This window comes from Anguilla rostrata, chromosome 18 (assembly GCF_018555375.3).
Source record: "Anguilla rostrata isolate EN2019 chromosome 18, ASM1855537v3, whole genome shotgun sequence".
NCBI lineage: Eukaryota > Metazoa > Chordata > Actinopteri > Anguilliformes > Anguillidae > Anguilla > Anguilla rostrata.
In genome coordinates this window covers 14,428,915-14,447,364 of record NC_057950.1, presented here as the reverse complement: position 1 = coordinate 14,447,364, position 18,450 = coordinate 14,428,915, and the positions used below count along the sequence as shown (strand labels likewise).

At 45.9% G+C, this 18,450-nt stretch overlaps 2 protein-coding genes across 5 annotated transcripts in view; one reads left to right on the top strand and one right to left on the bottom strand.

The window, feature by feature from the left end:
• The window catches only part of disc1 (DISC1 scaffold protein), a 28,204-nt gene extending 21,553 nt beyond the window's left edge, over positions 1–6,651 (bottom strand). Inside the window, exons 1-3 of the mRNA XM_064318148.1 lie at positions 5,934–6,651; positions 1,076–2,046; positions 655–724 (exon numbers count right to left, since the gene is read on the bottom strand). Coding sequence (XP_064174218.1) covers positions 655–724; positions 1,076–2,046; positions 5,934–6,027 — 1,135 coding nt within the window. The 5' untranslated portion in view covers positions 6,028–6,651. The remainder of the gene's footprint in view (positions 1–654; positions 725–1,075; positions 2,047–5,933) is intronic.
• A 1,881-nt stretch (positions 6,652–8,532) lies between these two features.
• egln1a (egl-9 family hypoxia-inducible factor 1a) lies at positions 8,533–16,227 on the top strand. Of its 4 annotated transcripts, none has more exons than XM_064317360.1 (6): positions 8,533–9,704; positions 11,884–12,003; positions 13,594–13,730; positions 13,819–13,916; positions 14,230–14,331; positions 14,364–16,227. In XM_064317360.1, exons 1-5 carry the CDS (start codon positions 9,009–9,011, stop codon positions 14,286–14,288), a joined length of 1,110 nt encoding a protein of 369 aa, XP_064173430.1. In that variant the 5' UTR covers positions 8,533–9,008; the 3' UTR covers positions 14,289–14,331; positions 14,364–16,227. The 4 variants fall into 4 exon arrangements, with proteins under 4 accessions (XP_064173430.1, XP_064173429.1, XP_064173433.1 ...); XM_064317363.1 differs by having other exon boundaries at positions 8,537–9,704; positions 13,819–13,886; XM_064317359.1 differs by having other exon boundaries at positions 14,230–16,227.
• The last annotated feature ends 2,223 nt before the right edge of the window (positions 16,228–18,450 follow it).

Below are 18,450 nucleotides of genomic sequence, written 5' to 3'. Positions count from 1 at the left end.
AAATATTTAATAAGATTAGGAACCGCATTGCCTATTTCTCACCTTAAATGTTTTCTGAAACATATTTTAGTGGACTGGTCAGGTGGAATAAGAGAAAGATTATCAACGGTCCGCCTTTCTGTTCCCGTTTGAGAAGCAGTGGAGACTGAAAGGGGCGTCAGTCCCCGGGGAAAGTGCGCAAACGAAGACCGATCGCGTGAAAGACACGCCAGGGGATCTCGGGACAGACGGGCCATTGAACCTCCACACAAGCCCCTCTCTGTCCCGCCAACCAAAAGAGCCGCCGGACACCCAACGCCCTAACCCAGAAAGAGATCGCCGCTCACAGGCAGAGAGGGAAGCCAGCCCTGAAGTCTGCTACACTAGAAACAGACAGAGGAAGTGCTGTCATTGCTTAACAGGGCTGTTGCCACACATTCAGCTTATAAGAACAACTACGTACAATTCAACTGCGACTGATCACTGACGTGGCCAGTGGGAACATGACACTAGTTTCAAAATGTCTCAGAAGATCAGATGAGCTGATGAAGCTGCTTTTATTAACAGGATGACAGCTCTGTGCTGCACTAAAGGCCTGATTGGGGGGATCTGGTCAGGCCAAGCGGGGTGAGGAGGTGATGAAGTGGCGGTAATGAGCGCCAGGTGTGCCCTTACCTGTGTCATAATCATCTTCCAGGACGGCCTTCTGCTGGAGCCTCTGCAGCTTCAACATCATGGCCTCGATCTGGGGGAGAACCCACAGCAAACCTCTCACACCACGTATGTATCAGTCCACCCTGTACCGCTCTGAATCAGTCTTTACCCCTCTGTATCACTCTGTACTGCTCTGCTGCTCTCTATCGCTCTGCTGCTCTCTACCAATCTGCTGCTCTCTACCACTCTGCAGCTCTCAACCACTCTGCTGCTCTCTATCGCTCTGCTGCTGTGTGGCACCATTATACAGGAGAAAGACAGAAACAAATGCATTTAACAACTAGCTTCCATTCAACAGCAACAAACACGCTCTGAGCGGTACAGCCTGCACATGACGAGCAGATGACTCTGTTCATGTGACCAGTCTCAGAGGCAAGCTCACCTGGGCGTTTCTGCGGTTGCTGTGCAGGCAGTCCTGCAGGATCCCCTCGTACCTCTTCAGCAGGGCGTCCCAGCCGTCCCCGCAGGGCGTGGCACTCTCGTACCCGGAGGTGACGGAGGAGGCCGAGGCCGAGTCTGAGGAATCCACTGAGAGGGAGCAGGAGTCCGAGTCTGGGAGGAGGTCCTTCAATTCGGGGGTCACCGCTGGGTCTCCCCGGCCCTCCCTACTGACCCACTGCCCTCCCGCCGGGTCCGCAGGTTTATCCGTTACCGCGGTGACTGACTGCTCAGGCAGGGCGGATCCCGGCCCTAGATCCCCTGGGGGAGACCCTAATGTGCTGGGCGAGGGTGGGCTGCAGTCCGTTGTGGGCTCAGAGGTCAGAGACAGCCGTATGAAGCTGAAGCTGGAGGTGAACTGGTCCCCTGCAGAGGGCGCTAAAGAGTCCGCCCCACAGGGCGACACGCCCCGAGAACACCTGAGGCTGCTGTGGGGGAGGGGCCTGTGCAATGGGGTGGGGCTGGAGCTGATTTGGGGGAGGGACCTGTGTGATGGGGCGGAACCAGAGCTGCTGTGGGGGAGGGGCCTGTCCGAAAGGGTGGGGCTGGAGCCGTTTTGGGGGAGGGGTCTGTCTGAAGGGGTGGGGCCAGAACTGCTGGGGGGGAGGGGCCTGTCTGATGAGGCAGGGCCAGAGCCGCTGTGAGGGAGTGGCCTATCCGATGGGGCGGGGTCGCAGACTGAGGGGGTGCTGTGACAGTAGTGCTGCCCCCCCGGGGATGCAGCGGAGGAGGGAGGGGGAGGGTGAGAGGCGCGGCCTGAGTCCAGAGGGGCGCACTGGGCGGGGTTCACCAGGGGCCTCCTGCCCTCCTCCTGCACCCTCATATACCCCGGCCTCCTGCCCAGCTTCCTGCGAGAGCCGCCCCCAGAGGAGACCACGCCCGGGGCTGCACCTGGAGCTGCACCTGAGGCACCTGCTAAAGGAGAAAACCCTCAGAGTGAGTGTGTATCTAGTGTATCCTTCTTACAGCTTACAGTTTCACTTTCTCTCTCACTCACACACACACACACACACGTACACAAACACACTCTCACACTTGCACACCTACACAATGTATTAAGAAACCAACATTTAAACCAGAGATTTTTAAACATTTAAGGCTTTTTCATGATGGGCTGACAGACTGACTGGCCCAGATCATGTTCCTTGGCGCAGACTCTGCCTCTCTCTGTGTGCCTCTCTCTGTGTGCTTCAGTTAAGCCCTTTCTCCTGACCCCCTCCCCCACCCCCAGCACTTTCAGAGGAAACAGTGCTGTCTTTCACAGTGCTGGACACAAGAGAACCCTGGGGGGGCTCCTGCTCCAGCTAATCAGACAGGGCCCGTCCTGCTGTGCTAGCAGCGACACTCTCGTGGCTGAAACTGCCATGGTGTTGGGCAGGCTGAAATGACCATGGTGTTGGGCAGGCTGAAACTGCCATGGTGTTGGGCAGGCTGAAATGACCATGGTGTTAGGTAGCAGGCTTAACATCGCAATGTGCTCAGGAACAGCTATGCTGTTGGGTTCTCTTAGGGATTTGCGGCAATATGCAATGCATGATATTATTATTATTATTATATTGAATTTGCGCCTCTCACCTAATGCACGCTGGGATAGGCTTCAGCACACCTTGTGACTCTGACCAGGATAAGCAAGTATAGATAATGGATGGATGGATGCATGTAACTTCCTTCTAGCAAGACAGTGGTTTTCACACTAACCCACACAAGTACCTTTTACACTAACCCAGAGAAAGCCATGGCCAGATAGCCACACACACCATCTGTGGTGCGACTCGAACGCCGCTTTGTTCCGGAGGGAAAGGGAAGACCACAGCGCCATGCTCAGGTTACCCTACCGCCATTTTCCCTTTCAGGAGGAAGGAAATGGTCCAGGAGCCCATTGTGAGCTTCATGAAACAGACCACATCACTGACGCCGCATTACCGCCCCAGAGTTTGAATCCTTGTCCCCCAGGGGGAACGTGAAAAAACCCCACAAAGCACTGCAGGTTAGCGCGTGCAACATCAATACAAAGAAGCAAGCACCACAAAAGCCAGCCTGAACACTGGGACACCCTTTAACCTTAAAGGCCGTTAAACCCCATCAATCTCAGAGCCCTTTTCAATTCAACAAAGCAAAAAAAAAAAAAACATTTAAATGCTTAATTTCTTAAGCCCCAATCTGACAGCGATACTTACTCCACCTCGAGAGAGAGAGACTGAGACGCGTCCACAGGAAACGGCCACTCGAAGCTGGAGCTGTCGCTTGCTAAAGGGTGTGTTTTTACACTCCAGGCCCCTGGGGCCCCAGCAGCTGTACGGGCCCCGGGGACCTCAGCTCAGCGTCACAGAGAGCCTCAGAAGCCACATGTCTGCGAGGTCATCAGACCGTCCCGGAGCGGCACGTTAAGCGTCCTCAGCACATCTGAGAGCTTGGCCAAGCAGCACCGCCGAATGCCTTTAAGCCATCACAGGAAGTGAAAGTGGCTCTTCCTCTTTTTTACCCTCTGTTTTACAGGAAGTGGAGTGAATCAGCTGCGTGGCTTCACTGTCTCTTTGCGTGCGGGCCTCAGCGGATGCGTGACACATGACACCCGTCATTTACGCTTGTTGTTATTACGGAAAATCACGCCAGATTTCTGCTGAACCATCCTGTGTTCATCTCTGGAGGTAAAGACTCCATGGAGGTCAGAGCTAGAAGCACAGGTCTGCACGCAGGCTTAAGATCAGGATGGGCTCCATCTCACAGATTATACTTGGTGTAACACTGCCATTAATCTCCATACCTCTGCAGCCCTATGAGAAGCTTGCGGGGACATATGCCAAAGCCACAGAGCAGCACATGCTTCGGGCCCTGTTACCGTCCACGTTTTATTTTCTGTGAGCCCTCATGGACTGCCACACACTTCCTGTCATGCCACAGGGGAAACAGAGCAGCTGCAACTAGAGTCATAAACACAGACAGACACACACACACACGCACACACACGATTACCACACAGACACACACACACACACACACACACACAGCTACCACACAATTTTCATATGCTAGACTTCATATAATAGAAAATCAAATCAACAGCAAAAATGTTTACTAAGAGTAAAAGTTTCAGCGAGGAGAATGTTTTTCAGCATAATTCAGGCAAATCTCTTTAAAACTTGAAACCTCATTTTAAACAACCAAGCTCTCACAGGGAGCCAGCTAGACTTTTCCCAAAAGGAACTATTTGTGTCAGCGCGAGGCCTTTATCCCGGCTTAAGCGTATGTTGTGTGAGCCTCTGTGCGTATAAATAAAGAGGCCTCAGCTGATTAAACAGCCCCAGATGTGAGACGGCGGCTGGGGCTAGCGAACGAGCGGCGCAGCTGTGGAGTTCTCGTTCAGTTTCAGTAGCTGGGCCGCCACAGTAAAGCAGCACTTCTGAAGCCTCTATTGTGTGCCCGAAATGTTTGCTTACTCCTCGCTGACTGTGGCAGTAACACAGAGGAAAGAAGATACATTATTAATAGAAATAATGAAAGGCAGACCACATTAAAGTCTTCAGGGCTAAAGGAGGAAAGAGGCTAGACCTGCCCTGTTTTTCTCAGGGGGAAACGCACCCTGCAAATCTCAGTTTCAGAGTCTCGGCAGTCTTTACAGTGTACACTGTGACATTCACTTTAAATGTCAATCCCAGGGAGAGTTTCAGTCTGCATGCTGAAAATAAAAGTTTAATGAAATCTTAAATATTTATCATTTTTGCATTATTTACTTGAGGACAAGTGTCAGAAGAAATAACTTGTTAAATGCAGTAGGTTTCAGAGGAAAAACTTTAAAGATTTTATGCTGTTACCCTGTGGATTAAGACACAGGAATACGGTTTTAAAATAACTGCCGTTGCAGCCCAGGCCGTATTATCCACAGGCCCATAGTGCCAGTTAATCAGTGGAACAGGTCGTTTGGAGAGGACGAGCAGAGTGCCCCGCCTGATGCGGAGACAATGGGCCACCAGGACGCATGCTGCGGCATCGCATTAATCTCTGACCACCAAGGTTACGGGTTACGGGCACGCGCAGTTCTAAAATGTGAAATTATTTTTTTCAGTGAAGGAATGCCTTAACACTGGCGGCTCTTTCTTTCTCTGCATTAAAACACACGTTGATAGTTATTTGCAACTAAGAATAAGAATGACTTTTAGTAAAAAAATGCTGTCATTGAACATTATAAATTAGGAAAACAAGTAATTTAGTCACAGTGTGTTTCATGTAGGCCTAAACGTACCCCGAGGATGACAATAATAACAACAACAACAACAACAACAACAACAACAACAACAACAATAATAATAATAATAATAATAATAATAATAATAATAATAATAATAATAAAGAATTGCCATGTCATTATTATTAGGCTATTATTATTATTATTATTATTCAAACCTCATGATCACCAAAACACAGCAGACAGGAGCTGTAATGACGCTCTTAACGGCATGGAGCTAATTTCAGGGTATCACGAGTGATCTAGAGTCTCTGACCCACAAAGTTAACACGCTGACCGTACAAACTGATGGCCCGGTTAGAAACCTTGCTAACGTGTGTTTTCCGCGAATACATCAAACTAGATTTATCATGACTAAAATGCTACCGTGTTCGTTTAAACCCCAATTGTGTCTTTATTTTACAAACTGGATATATCTATACACTATATTGATGTTTTGATTGTTACATGATGTAATACATGTTCAAATGGTGGGCTATATGCCTTTTTATCGACTATGCAGCTTTGACTTCAGTTACTTTTTGACACATTGAGCGCTACAGAAAGCGCTAAGCATTACCTCTTCCCATCGCCCAGTCCAGCGGGAGGTGGGTACTGTCAGTGTTCGACGTGGAGCGGGCCTGGGATTCCAAACGAACCAGTCCAGCAAACATCCTGAGGATTAACTAAAGGCCTTTAGATACGGCTCCCAAACAGCGTATATGTGATGAAACCAAACATCCTCAAAAGTACCTAAAAAATCTCACACCACACATGCAAATGCAGCCAAGGAGGGCTATCAAAATGAAGTCATTTCCGTTCGGGAAAGTGTTTCTCCTGCGGATAGGCAGCCTTCACATCCCCGAGTGGCTGTTCGTTCGATAACGCGAATCGTTAAGTCCGTCGATTTCTAATCATCGATCGATTTTCTTCACGGTCTGGTTCTGTTCTGTTCCCCGGTGTGCAGCTGATTCAGTCCTGAAAACTCCCAAGACAAAAAGCGTAGCCTATTACAATAGCCTAACACTTTCCGGATACTTTTATACAAAACAATTTTCCCTAGAAAACGAAAAATCTAAAGTATATACATAGAAAACCTGGGTGAGCAAGAGACCCGTCGGGCACAGTCAATACTTCTGTGAAATATTCTGACGCGTTGGCTGTATCGTACACGAATGCATGGGAACAGCCGCTCTGCAGTTCGTTCCGTTATGCGTCCAGCTGCGGCGAAAGCCAGAGTTCCTCCTACATTCTCTGGAATCTGATTCCTCGCGCCGACAGAACGCAGACGCCTTTCACGCGTGAGCAGTGTTGATATCTGGGCCCTATTGCGCATGACAATGTTCCATTTGAAAGATAATGAACCGTACTGGACAGGGGATGTTTCTGATACAGACTACTGACAATATGCGTTCGTTATATCAGTTTTGTATCCACAACTGGATAATGGGGTGGGGTAAACCGCAGTCGAGTCAACAGGCGACTGAGTGGATGAAAAACAGTCAAAGTATAGCCCAAACAACCTATTTAGGATTAATATGGCTGTAATAGCGTATGGTTGTAATGAGCAAAGCATTACTTTCATACAGCATTACCAATGTTGACTTATTTTAAACTGTGGGTAAATAATGCCGTATAGCTATGTGATGTCATTGCAACTATGCCTTGCCTTGGCTAAATCTTATCTGCGTGCCTGTGTATGGCTGCTGAATTCCCACACTCCTCCGAGGCTGCCTTTGAATCAGTCCAAGTAATTTTATTACTCTCTCACCTTTCACTATAACCGGCCTGACAGCTATTTCAGGGGAGAGAAGGAAGGTGGAGACTGCCAAATTCACAGACTCAGGAGGAAATTGCGCATGTCAGTGTATACAGTTCCTGAATAGACGGTCAGTCTGCATCCTGTCAGAAACAGCAAAGAATTGACGCTTTAACTTGGTGCTCGAGCAAGTTCCGCGGCGACGAGGAGGGCAGCAACAGTTCACTGTATTTCAGCGCAGCTGTTCTTATTGTTGCCTGTGCAATTAGCTGACCATAACAATGATCACATGACCATAATCAACTAGACATCACAATGACAATAACTAGTACACTGTCACCTGTCTGTCAAAGCAATTAATCCACTGAATGTGTAAAGATGGAGTCAATTGCAGTGTGCAGCCTTTAAAATAATTCATCATGTATATCTGATTTTGTCCAGCCACACAATTTTTTTTTTATTGGGAGTCTTTCTGAGTGTTCCTGGGTCTTATTGTGATGGATGGAGAGAAGGAAGACTCAGTCAGACCCATATTTTTACTGTATGTGTAGATCCTCAGGTTTCTTTCAGTGTAAGAGTCTCTAAATGTCTTTAGCTGGATAAACTTTTTCAAAGTGTCTTCTGTCAGAGCCATATATCTACTCATACAGATGGACATTTGCTCTGATCTGTTCTTTAGATGGACTAGAAACTAGGCATGAACTCTTCATAATCTGTGTAGAATTTAAGAAGTTAAAAAAGAGTACATAAGAATTACTTGGTTAATAAAAAAAGTGTTGCGCTTATTTTCACCATAAGATGGCAGGCTTGTACAAATTTCTTCAGTAAATCACAGGGCGATGGATTAAAGCGCTACTTCTGTACATTCATCCAACCATCTATTCTCTAAACTGCTTATACCAGGACAGGGTCGCAAGGGAAGCAGACATTCAGACATTCAGGTTGTAGACATTCAGATGCAGGTGTTCTAGATTATAAGAAACGATTGGGTCTTTCAGAGTCCAGGCAATTTGTATGCCTCATACCTCACCCCGCCCCAGGCCCAGAGCAAGGAGTGTCCAGATACTTTTGGTCCCATAGTGCATATCACTGAGCTTACAGACAATGTGTGCATGCAGCAAGTAACAAAAAGATGGGATGTGATGGGATTTTAAGTGAGTTACCTATTGTGAACATTTTCCCCCAATCTTTCATCACAAACACATCACAAACCCCTGAGGAGATGAGCAGTTTCCTTTTGTTTTTAACATATTGATTTGGGGATAATGCTACATTTAAAAAAAACACAGGTGACTGTACAGGTTTAATTCCAGCTGTAGTCAAGTGCTTCGAGTTAAGGAATGTAGATTACAGATTACAGATTCGGGTTTAAAATGTAGTCTCAACTCAGTTGACGTGAACGCAGCCCGCGTGTCTCGATTTTGCAATAACGTGGCTCCAGGCAAGGCGTAGCCGCCAGCTCGCGAGCCTACACAGCGTAGGCAACGAACTGAACTACCCTTTACTGCTGGGCTCCGAGCGGCCCTGCCCTCGGCACACTGACGTCAGTGGCGGGGTGTGTTCGGAGGACGTGCAGAGCTCTTGTGGAGAAGGGCGCCATGCGGCTCTGTCAAAGTGGCCGTGAGTCATGACCGTTTTTATGTCCAAAGACTGCCCAAGATGCGGCGACCGAATTGCCCGAATCGAATATCTCATTAACGCACGGAGAGCTTATCCTATCGCGTATGATGAAACGGTTTGGTCGTGATGCGGACAAACTGGTTTCGCGCTTGGCTTGTTGTGGTGTTGGTGGTGGTGGTGGATCACTTCAAAACTTAGCAGCTGGACGCGTGGAACCCGTTGGACTTAAAGGGCAGCGGCTGCTCTGCACCCGTGGAAAAGCAAGGGGCCGTGGACATGGACAGAGTACGCCAGTATTGCGAGTTCTGTGGGAAAATGGAGAACTTGCTCAGGTGCGGCAGGTGCCGAAACTCCTTCTACTGCAGCAAGGAGCACCAGAAACAGGATTGGAAAAAGCACAGACGCATTTGCCAGCAGCCCGAAACATCAAACATTCCCCCACTGACCGGTCCACAGCCGATGTCTCCAGCTGAATCAGAGGTTCAGAAGAACCGCGAGGGGAATGACAGCACGGCGTGTCTGAGCGCCTCGCGCAGAGAAAGAGTGAGAGATTTTAGCACATATTCGGAGAGCTCGGATACCACTGAGAAGCGAACCGGAGCCGGCATAAACGATAACAGAAAACCCAAGGAACAGAACAAGTCCCCTCCGCAAAAACTAGCCATGGAGTATATTGTTCCGTGCATGAATAAGCACGGCATATGTGTTGTAGACAACTTTCTTGGAGAAGATACCGGACTGTGCATTCTAGAGGACGCAATAGCTCTCCACAAATCCGGTAAATTCACCGACGGGCAGCTGGTCAGTCCGAGAAGTGATTCTGCGAAAGACATACGAGGAGACAAAATAGCGTGGATAGACGGAAAAGAGCCTGGTTGTGAAAACGTCAGCTTTCTGTTGAACCGCGTGGACGACCTGATCCGCCACTGTAACGGCAAACTGGGAAACTACACAATTAACGGAAGGACAAAAGTAAGTCCCCGCGTGGTCCAGTAAGAAATGTAAAAGTAAAATTGAGTTTCTCGCATCACTGTGCGAAAATCCATCGAAAACGCTGCAAGCTATTACTACAATTGGTCTCACCTTTCTGGCTCAGCTTGGAATCAGTTTATCTGTCAGTATGAGTCCATGCTGCAGCGCACGTAGCGTTGTTTCTTGGGGCTGTGGGTAAGGGAGGGCTGGGAAAAGTCCGTTATTTATTTATTTGTTTGTTTGCAAAGAAGGTTACCGGAAGACAAGCCCAGACATCTCTGTGTGCCCGCTGTCACTTAGTTTTTAGTTTGTTTTTGTTTTGTTTTGTTTTGTTTGTTTGTTTGATTTTTTGTGGGGGGGGGGGGGTCTTGAGACTGGAGGGGTTTGTTTCAAATCTAGCCTTGTAAAATGATTAGCAAGATAATTTGAATATTTCATCATGATTAAACACGACGATGTAACCACGTATCATATGCGCAAAGGGCTAGGGCTATGTTTTCAATATAAAAAACATTGCGTTTAAATAGTTTCATCACACGATTTCCAAATAGGGAAACGCCTCACCACCGCCTGTTTGTAACTCAAGCGTGAAACACGCATACATTCTACCCTTTCACCAGTTTCCTGACTCGCATTATCATCGTGGCTATAGATGCCCCGTGATCACGGCTCAGGAAATAATACAGTTCCGCAGAGGACAAATATCCTGTCACATTGTAAACGTAATGACATCTTAGAAAAATATACTTTTTATTTCTGTCTGTCCATTTTATATTAAAGCCTGTTATTATTGCTCCAGATAATAAAATGGCCTGCAATGTTTTTTCAAGTCCCAAACGTGTTAATATGCTCACCGCTGGTCATAACACATTTATTTTGTGTGCAGTCCAACCATTTCTTATATGAAATTTAATTTTACAATTTTAAACATGTTGTCTAACCATATTTTCCCAGACTGGGTATATTACAGCATTATCTTGATTCACGTTTGCCCTGGATTTCTTTGTTTTACGTGGTGGAATGTGAATTTAGCGAATGGTGTCTCTAATGGAAAAATGTATTTCAATGTGTTGCTGTTGGTTGGGCTGACAGATTATATCTTTAGGTGGGGTAAGCGCTATAAAAATTCTGACATCTGTGATGGTATTTATTGATCAGAACATGATACTACACATTATTTTCACCTGTAGAATCAACATACTGCAAGACTGCAGAGCAAGTTTATTCTTCTCGAACATTGTTAGTTGATGATGCCCCACGTTTGATTTATTAAATGCACTCTTCAAGTCTAATGAATTTCCTGTACTCAAGTTATGAATCTTTTTCATGAACTCGAAAATTGTGAAGTAGCTGGTAGTACAGTACATGTTTGAGCGCGAGATTCTGCAAGAGCATAAGAAATGTTAGTGTTCATAGAGCTGCAGTCTGGTGGTTAGAGGAGAAGATTCTCTGTGGATTTTATCTCCGTTGTTTCAACTCAGAGTTTCACTCTTGAGTTTTAAGGTGGTTTTGAAACCCTTGTTGGTGTTTTAAGCAGTGCTGTAGTGACGTGTTTTGAGTCTTTGGCCTTTTCTGTATCTTGATGTGGTTTCAGTGGTTTGCATGTCGCAGAGCACCAGGGATCCAAAACTCTGATCATATTTGTCAGCTAATATAGCCATAACATGCCCCCCCCCCCCCCCCCCCGACACACTGTGTCCAACCTGTCTCTGACTCTGTGGGCTGGCAGTGCCTATGTCTGTGACTCTAGAGGCTGGCATTGCCTGTGTCTGAGACTCTAGAGGCTGGTAGTGCCTGTGTCTGAGACTCTAGAGGCTGGCATTGCCTGTGTCTGAGACTCTAGAGGCTGGCAGTGCCCGTGTCTGAGAGACTAGAGGCTGGTAGTGCCTGTGTCTGAGACTCTAGAGGCTGGCAGTGCCCGTGTCTGAGACTCTAGAGGCTGGCATTGCCTGTGTCTGAGACTCTAGAAGCTGGCATTGCCTGTGTCTGAGACTCTAGAAGCTGGCAGTGCCCGTGTCTGAGACTCTAGAAGCTGGCAGTGCCCGTGTCCTTATATTTGGCAGATGGTCAGCCGTTAAAGGAAGCCCAAATACGCTGACAATGTGCAGTGCTGTATTATCAGCATATTTTAACATTTATCCCTTCTGTGTGTTCTAAATATCCTTCATTTATTTTTCAGGCAATGGTGGCGTGTTACCCTGGCAACGGAACAGGATACGTGCGCCATGTGGATAATCCAAATGGGGATGGGAGATGTGTCACGTGTATATATTACCTAAATAAAAACTGGGATGCCAAGGTATGCAAATGACCAGAGAGCCTTTGGAAGCCCTGTGTAAGTGAATGTAAGGTCAGCTGTGTGATTCTGCAGTGGAAATCATTACTGTTCTCCCCGAGTACAGTGAGGATAGCATCGCGGGGAAATCACACGTGTTGGAGATGAGGCCAAACCAGGACACTATCGTTAATGAACACGCGGAGTCCTGTGGAGGGGTGTAGCCAAGTCGCTGTCTTGGGGTTTGGAGAATTTAACAAATTGCCATTATTCATGAATGTTACGCTTTCTTCTTAAAAAGGTTGGTTTTTCAGGGTTACCTTTTCCTATGGCTTTTTGGTGTATCATCAGGGGGTGTTCCCTGTCCTACACTCACAGGCTCCAGGCCTCCAGTAGTGGATCCCAGACAGGGGTGCTCACAGTGAACAGGATCAGTGGCACCCCCTGATGGATAAGGGGACAGCTGTGATTGGAGCTCTAAGGTCACATGCTTATAGTAAGATATATAGTAAGGGGCTTTCACCCCTGCTCTCTGTGACAGAGACAGAGAGATGTGATGTTACTCCAGTGCCATGGGGTTGGATGTGGGAGTCCCCGTTTGGCTCATTAGGAACACTAATGACTGAGCGACTACTGCATTTCTGTGCAGTGCTGTGTCATTAAGCTAACGTGTGCTAAAGTGCCCTCACCCTGACATTAATTCTGTTTCAGGGTGTTAATGGCTGCAGAGGATCACAAGCATCTGTTTGGTCTTCCCCCAGCATGTAGATTTATGACCCGACATGATGTCAAAGTCCTGGGAAGCCTGGCTCACTTGTACACTGAGGCCCAGATTGATTAAATGGGGGTTTAATGACACGTGAGGATATTTAATAAGCCCCTCTGCCTCAGCGGCCTGTTGAAGATGCTGTAAAACAGGGCTGTGGGTTTGTTTTTGTTCGGGGCTTTTAGGACACATTTTCTCACCTTTAAAAAAAAAGCTTTTTTTTTAAATTAAAAAAATAAATATTTAGCGCCCAAATTGGGACTGAACTTGTCCAATTTTCATGCCAATTTAGAGTGGCCCGTTGCCTGTAATCGCAGCTGCCTACATGCAGGAACCCAGTTGTGTTTCCAGCTGGTTCTTTTCACACCGTAGCCTACAGTTACAGAATCGGAGGATGACCTTTCATATGTGGATTTGACTGCAATCTGTGGGCAACCGATCGACCAGCAGGGGTCGCTAGATAGCGATGGAACACAATACCCTATCTGACTGAACCTTCCCATTCCCTGGGCACTGCAATATCCAATTGCATATCGCCCTATAGAGCTACAGGCCACAGTCAGTACTGGCAGTACTGGAGACGGTGAGGCTCATCCTCCCACCACTGTGTGGTACATTAAGGGTTAGGGTTAGCAGCCCCCACAAAAGAAAACCAAAGATTTGACCATTGTAATCTGACAATCAGGAGCTCCCTTACTGACTGAGCCACTTATCCACTTGCTTGTATTTATCAGTTTCTGATCGAATGCTCTCGTGACTAGTTCCTTGACAGGAGTGCACCTTCGCTGCCATGGTAACGTGCAGTGCCCCTTAATGGCGGCTGTTGTCCGCTCTCGCTTTGGTCGCAGGCGCACGGGGGTCTCCTGCGCGTGTTTCCGGAAGGCCGAGCCCAGTTTGCCGATATCGAGCCCAGGTTTGACCGGCTGCTGCTCTTCTGGTCCGACAGACGCAACCCTCACGAGGTTCAGCCCGCCCACGCCACCAGGTGAGCCGTCCGTCGCCACTAGCCTTTATCCGAGCCGCCATTATCTCTGTGACCATCGTCTCTGGAATGGGGTTTTCCTTCTCCGCAGGTACGCTGTAACCGTGTGGTATTTCGATGCCAATGAAAGAGCCAAGGCCAAGGAGAAGTACCTAACGAGTAAGTTACACTGGCGAGTTACACCCATGAGTAAGTTACACCCGCGAATAAGTCACACCCGCGAGTCTCACCCTTCAGCATACAGTCAAATATTTTTGAACAAAAAAAAATTCTAATATTGTTATTTTTTAATTGCACATACCAGGGCACATACCTCTATGCTAATATTTTTTTTCCAAGGATCACATATGCTCATAAGTTGAGGAACACACTAATGCATGCCAATTAGTAGCTGGGCTCCTAAATAGTTTTTTTGAGTTAGCACAAATCAGTTTTCTGGAGCAAATCGGAGCTCTGAGCCTTACATGAATATTATACACCCCCCCCCCCCCCCCCTCCCCAGGTCCTGGGGAAAAAGGTGAGAAGATCAGCCTGAATAAACCTTCGGATTCCAACGACTAACTGTCAGAAACATCTTGGAGAATGAACTATCCAATGAAGGAGTGTACGGATGAGTAGTTCAGGAGAAAGGAAAAGCTCTGCCATGTGGAATGCGCTCAACCCACCGTCTGACCTGGAGTGACCTGGAATGCTGTGGCACATTCCAACATGAACATTGTTCCCATGAAGGTGCCCGTACGGCTGGATACGGCTGGATAGAGGGAACTCTGCTCCTGCGGATAGTCAGGCCAGGAGGAGCGCCTGGCTCATCTGTGTTTACAGTCCTGGGTCCTGCTTTCCTGCTTTGACTTGTGAAGAGAGGATACAGTTTTCCTGTGCATGTGTGAGGGAGTTAACACATCTGGATGGAGTCGGTTTTCCAGGTGTTTGGGTTTTGGCAGATGTTCAGATGTAACGCTGTCTGGATAAGCTGCTTTTTCCCCCCGCACGGAACCGTTGCTTGTGACCATGGTGCAGAGGCGGAGCTTTGATCACACCTGGGCTAATGCTGTCTGGGGTCACAGGTCACCACAGTCTTAAACAGAAACCAACACCTACTTATCTTTAGTGATCTACATTTACAATAAAATCATGGTTTTTTACTTTGCCGTTCAAACCTGCCAAGTAATCAGTATTTTGTTGTTGTTGTTGTTTTCTTTAACCGTCATTGCAGTGGGGTAGGTGTGGGGGTTGGGGAAGAGTTGGCAAAAGTGTGGGGTGGGGGGAGGGGGGGAAAGAGGTACAGTGTGTGGATTACTGTCACTTCATGGGCCTGGGGAGGGTGGAGTTGCCTGCAACACCAACAGAGGGAAATAAGTATCTGGTAAAAAGTCTCAAATGTCAAAAAGTTAAAATAAATGATAAAGATTTGTAGTAAGCTTCGTAAGTAATGTGACCTGCGGAGAGGAAGCTGTTGTCCCAGTAAGTAATCACATCAATCCACTGTTCTGTTTTTCCCTTGAGGTTTAAATCCAGGGAAAAGTCACCTGCCTTCAAAGGGGTTTGAATACAAATGAACAAGTTACCATTTATTGACATCCACAGAAAATGTGTTTGTGTTTTTATTTTGCTATTAAAATAGTCTCCATTAAGAATATGCAGGTATCAATGTGTTATTCAGCTACCTATCACTCTAAAGCATTTAAGCGTAATTTCTTATGCCCACTAAAACTGGTGCAGTTGTAAAAAAAAAAAAGTCCAGCTCACTGCCTGTTGAATGCATGTTGCAGTTGTATTGATGCTGCTTTAAAACATCCATATGGGGTTTCCCCTTTGAAGAGTAGGTTTTTTGGAATGTTTTTTTTTTTTTTTTTTCAAAATGTGTTCTGTAACTCCGTTGCTTTGTTACATCAGCATTAGAAGGTTCGTTTAAGAATAATATGTTGTCATTTATAACATTTTAAGCCATGAAAGTCTTAACAGGCGGGGTTCCCTTTGAAGGGCTAATAAGAGTGCTAGCTGTACCAGATGGGTGCAAACTGGTTTATATTAGATGGCCATTTTAATGAAGAGCTTTTTCTGTCCAGGTTCATTTGTTGTGGCCTGCAGCGATGCAATATTGGACTTCTGAAGCTGCTGCTAATTTGTGTCTCTTGTTTTAAACCCAGTGTGTAGTCACTCTCAGGTCCCATTATTCTGTTACTTTCTGAGTTTCAATGCTTGTGGGGAAAACGGCGCCATCTTGTGGTTGTTCATAAAATATAAGACCGTTTTTAATTTACATCATTTTTATAACCATTTTTACCAGTCTAGGGAGGAAAGAAAACTGGCAAGATAGTATTTGATGACTTTAAAATCTCTGTGTATGTATTGTTAATTTTAAGTTACCAGTCCAGGATGCTCTGTGATTTAAATCATTGCAATAAGCAGGGAAAGCAGGCAAAAATAAAATTGATTATTTAATTTTATGATTTTGCCTTTCTCAAATGGAGCACTGAAACATTAAACGTTTATCACTCCAGATCTGGCTGAAGGGATGTTTGTACGTACACACATACATACATACATACATACATGCATCCATACATAAGGTACATGCATACATATGTACACGCATGCATACATACATACATACATATATGCATAGTACATACATACAGTAGATACATGTATACTTAACATACATAAGATACATGCATACATACATGTCCGTGGAAATGCTTAGTTCATGAGCTTTCGTCCCTTCCCCTTCCCCTTCAGGTTTGTGAAGGTGGGTTTGGCTCTGACTTGCTGACCTTTCACCCCATTCTTATTTACTACACAGGACATGTTAGCATGTTTGCATTGTCTTTACTTTTGGTCAGAAATGCCTGCTTTTGAGAGTTTGTTATTTAACGGTGAGAGACAGGGTTTGTAGGTGTGGTATTTAGAGGGAAGGATTAGGTCTCCTCTGAACCCCTTTTACTCAGCACCTTCACACACTCCTCTGCTTTGCCCTGTTACCCAAACCTTCTCTCTCTTTCTCATACTCTGCCATATTCTTATCTGAGATTTTCCCTGACATGCACCATCTGTTCATATTTTCAAATGTCTTTTTTCAACTATTTCTTATTTTCTGATGACATTTCATCTGGTTTCCTCTTTGGATTTTTGTTCAAGGATGCTTTCACTCAAGGCTAGAAAGCTAGGAACTGGGGACACTAGGAAAAGGAATACATGGCATTATATCACAGGCATTTAGCAGGTGCTCTTATCCAGAGAGACTTCCAATACTTTTTTTACATAGGATTTACATTGCATCCATTTATACAACTGTATATATACTGCAGTAATAATGTAACATAACGGCATAACACAGCATAACAACATAATGATGAGGAAAGACCATTCAGCCCAACAATTCTTGCCATTTTCCTGACTAAATTGTACCTCGTGGTCTGATTACCTACAGACTAGGTAATTGGAGCTCTAGGTGGTTATGAGTATTGTGGTTCCTGATGATTGTTTCTATTGTGAGCCTTTAGCAATGTCTCAGGTGTTCCTCAGAAGCACTGTGTAGTGCTGGTGTTGCACAGGTAACATGTCTGCTTTGTCCTCTGTCATGCCCCTATCCCTTTGATGTATATTTAATATTGCGCCCTGCTGCTTGGGAACTCACCCAGCTGTGACATCACAGGGCCCACCCAGGTAACCCACCCAACTGACATCACCAACACCTCCCAGGTAACCCCCTGAGCTGTGACACCACAGGGCCCTCCCAAGAAACCTGCCCAACTGTGACATCACAGGACCCTCCCAGGTAACCTAGCTACCTGTGACATTACAGGGCCCTCACAGAGAACCCAGCCAAAACTGATTTGTAAGTCACACTGTATACATAATAAAAGTTTTAAAACTTTGTTAATTGAACAAGTACAATACAAGTGAACTTTCATACATTCAAAAACTAAGCCAAAAATTCACGTCCAAAACCAAGTACATATAGATAGGTCACTTCTAAAAGCTCTCGTCTCAAATTTCACCCCAACCCTAAAGGTCACAAATATCATCAAATTCAAATGTGCATACATCAGTCTTATACAATTTGCATAAGTTTCCCACCAAAAATTGCAACTGTAACTTCAAATATCAGATGTATACAGACAGAAAGTAATGTTTCTCAGCCCTTAAAGAAAATAGACCTGCTTGATTTGATTTGAGACTTGGAAGTTGCAGGTGCACTTCAGAAGGAGCACTTATGTCTTTGTCCCCAAGTCTATACTCCTTTCCATTGCTGAGATATTATCAAACTACTAAAATTCAACCTATCCTACTAATTTTAACTTCAAAACTTCAATCTATCAATGGTTGGACAGATATAATTTTGGATGTTGGAAGTTTGTTAATATCTCTGCAACGAAAAGGATTGTATACAACTTCCATAATTCGAAGGTTCAATCAAAGGCTGATGATCTAAGGGTTAAATAAATCGTCTCCACCACGGTTGCTTTTTGTCGCCATCTACTGGAGACACACGAAACAGAATTACTTGATTTGTATAGAATATGAATTTAGTAACACTGAACGGACCCCCCACCGTCGATTTATATATCGGAGTACTTCAGTTTAACGCAGAAACACTGTGCCTTTAGGTTACTTTTGCAGTGAATGCCGTGTCAATGTCCAATTAACAAAACAAAAAAAGTCTGTCACATACATTAGTGAATCATTGAAATGACCGTTGCCCTGCGAAGGACTGGCAAAC

Coding starts and splice junctions, on each gene's coding strand:
- egln1a (XM_064317360.1), top strand. CDS start 9,009: ATGGACAGAGTACGCCAGTATTGCGAGTTCTGTGGGAAAATGGAGAAC. Junction 9,705..11,883: donor CAATTAACGGAAGGACAAAA/GTAAGTCCCCGC, acceptor TTTATTTTTCAG/GCAATGGTGGCGTGTTACCC. Junction 13,731..13,818: donor CAGCCCGCCCACGCCACCAG/GTGAGCCGTCCG, acceptor CCTTCTCCGCAG/GTACGCTGTAACCGTGTGGT.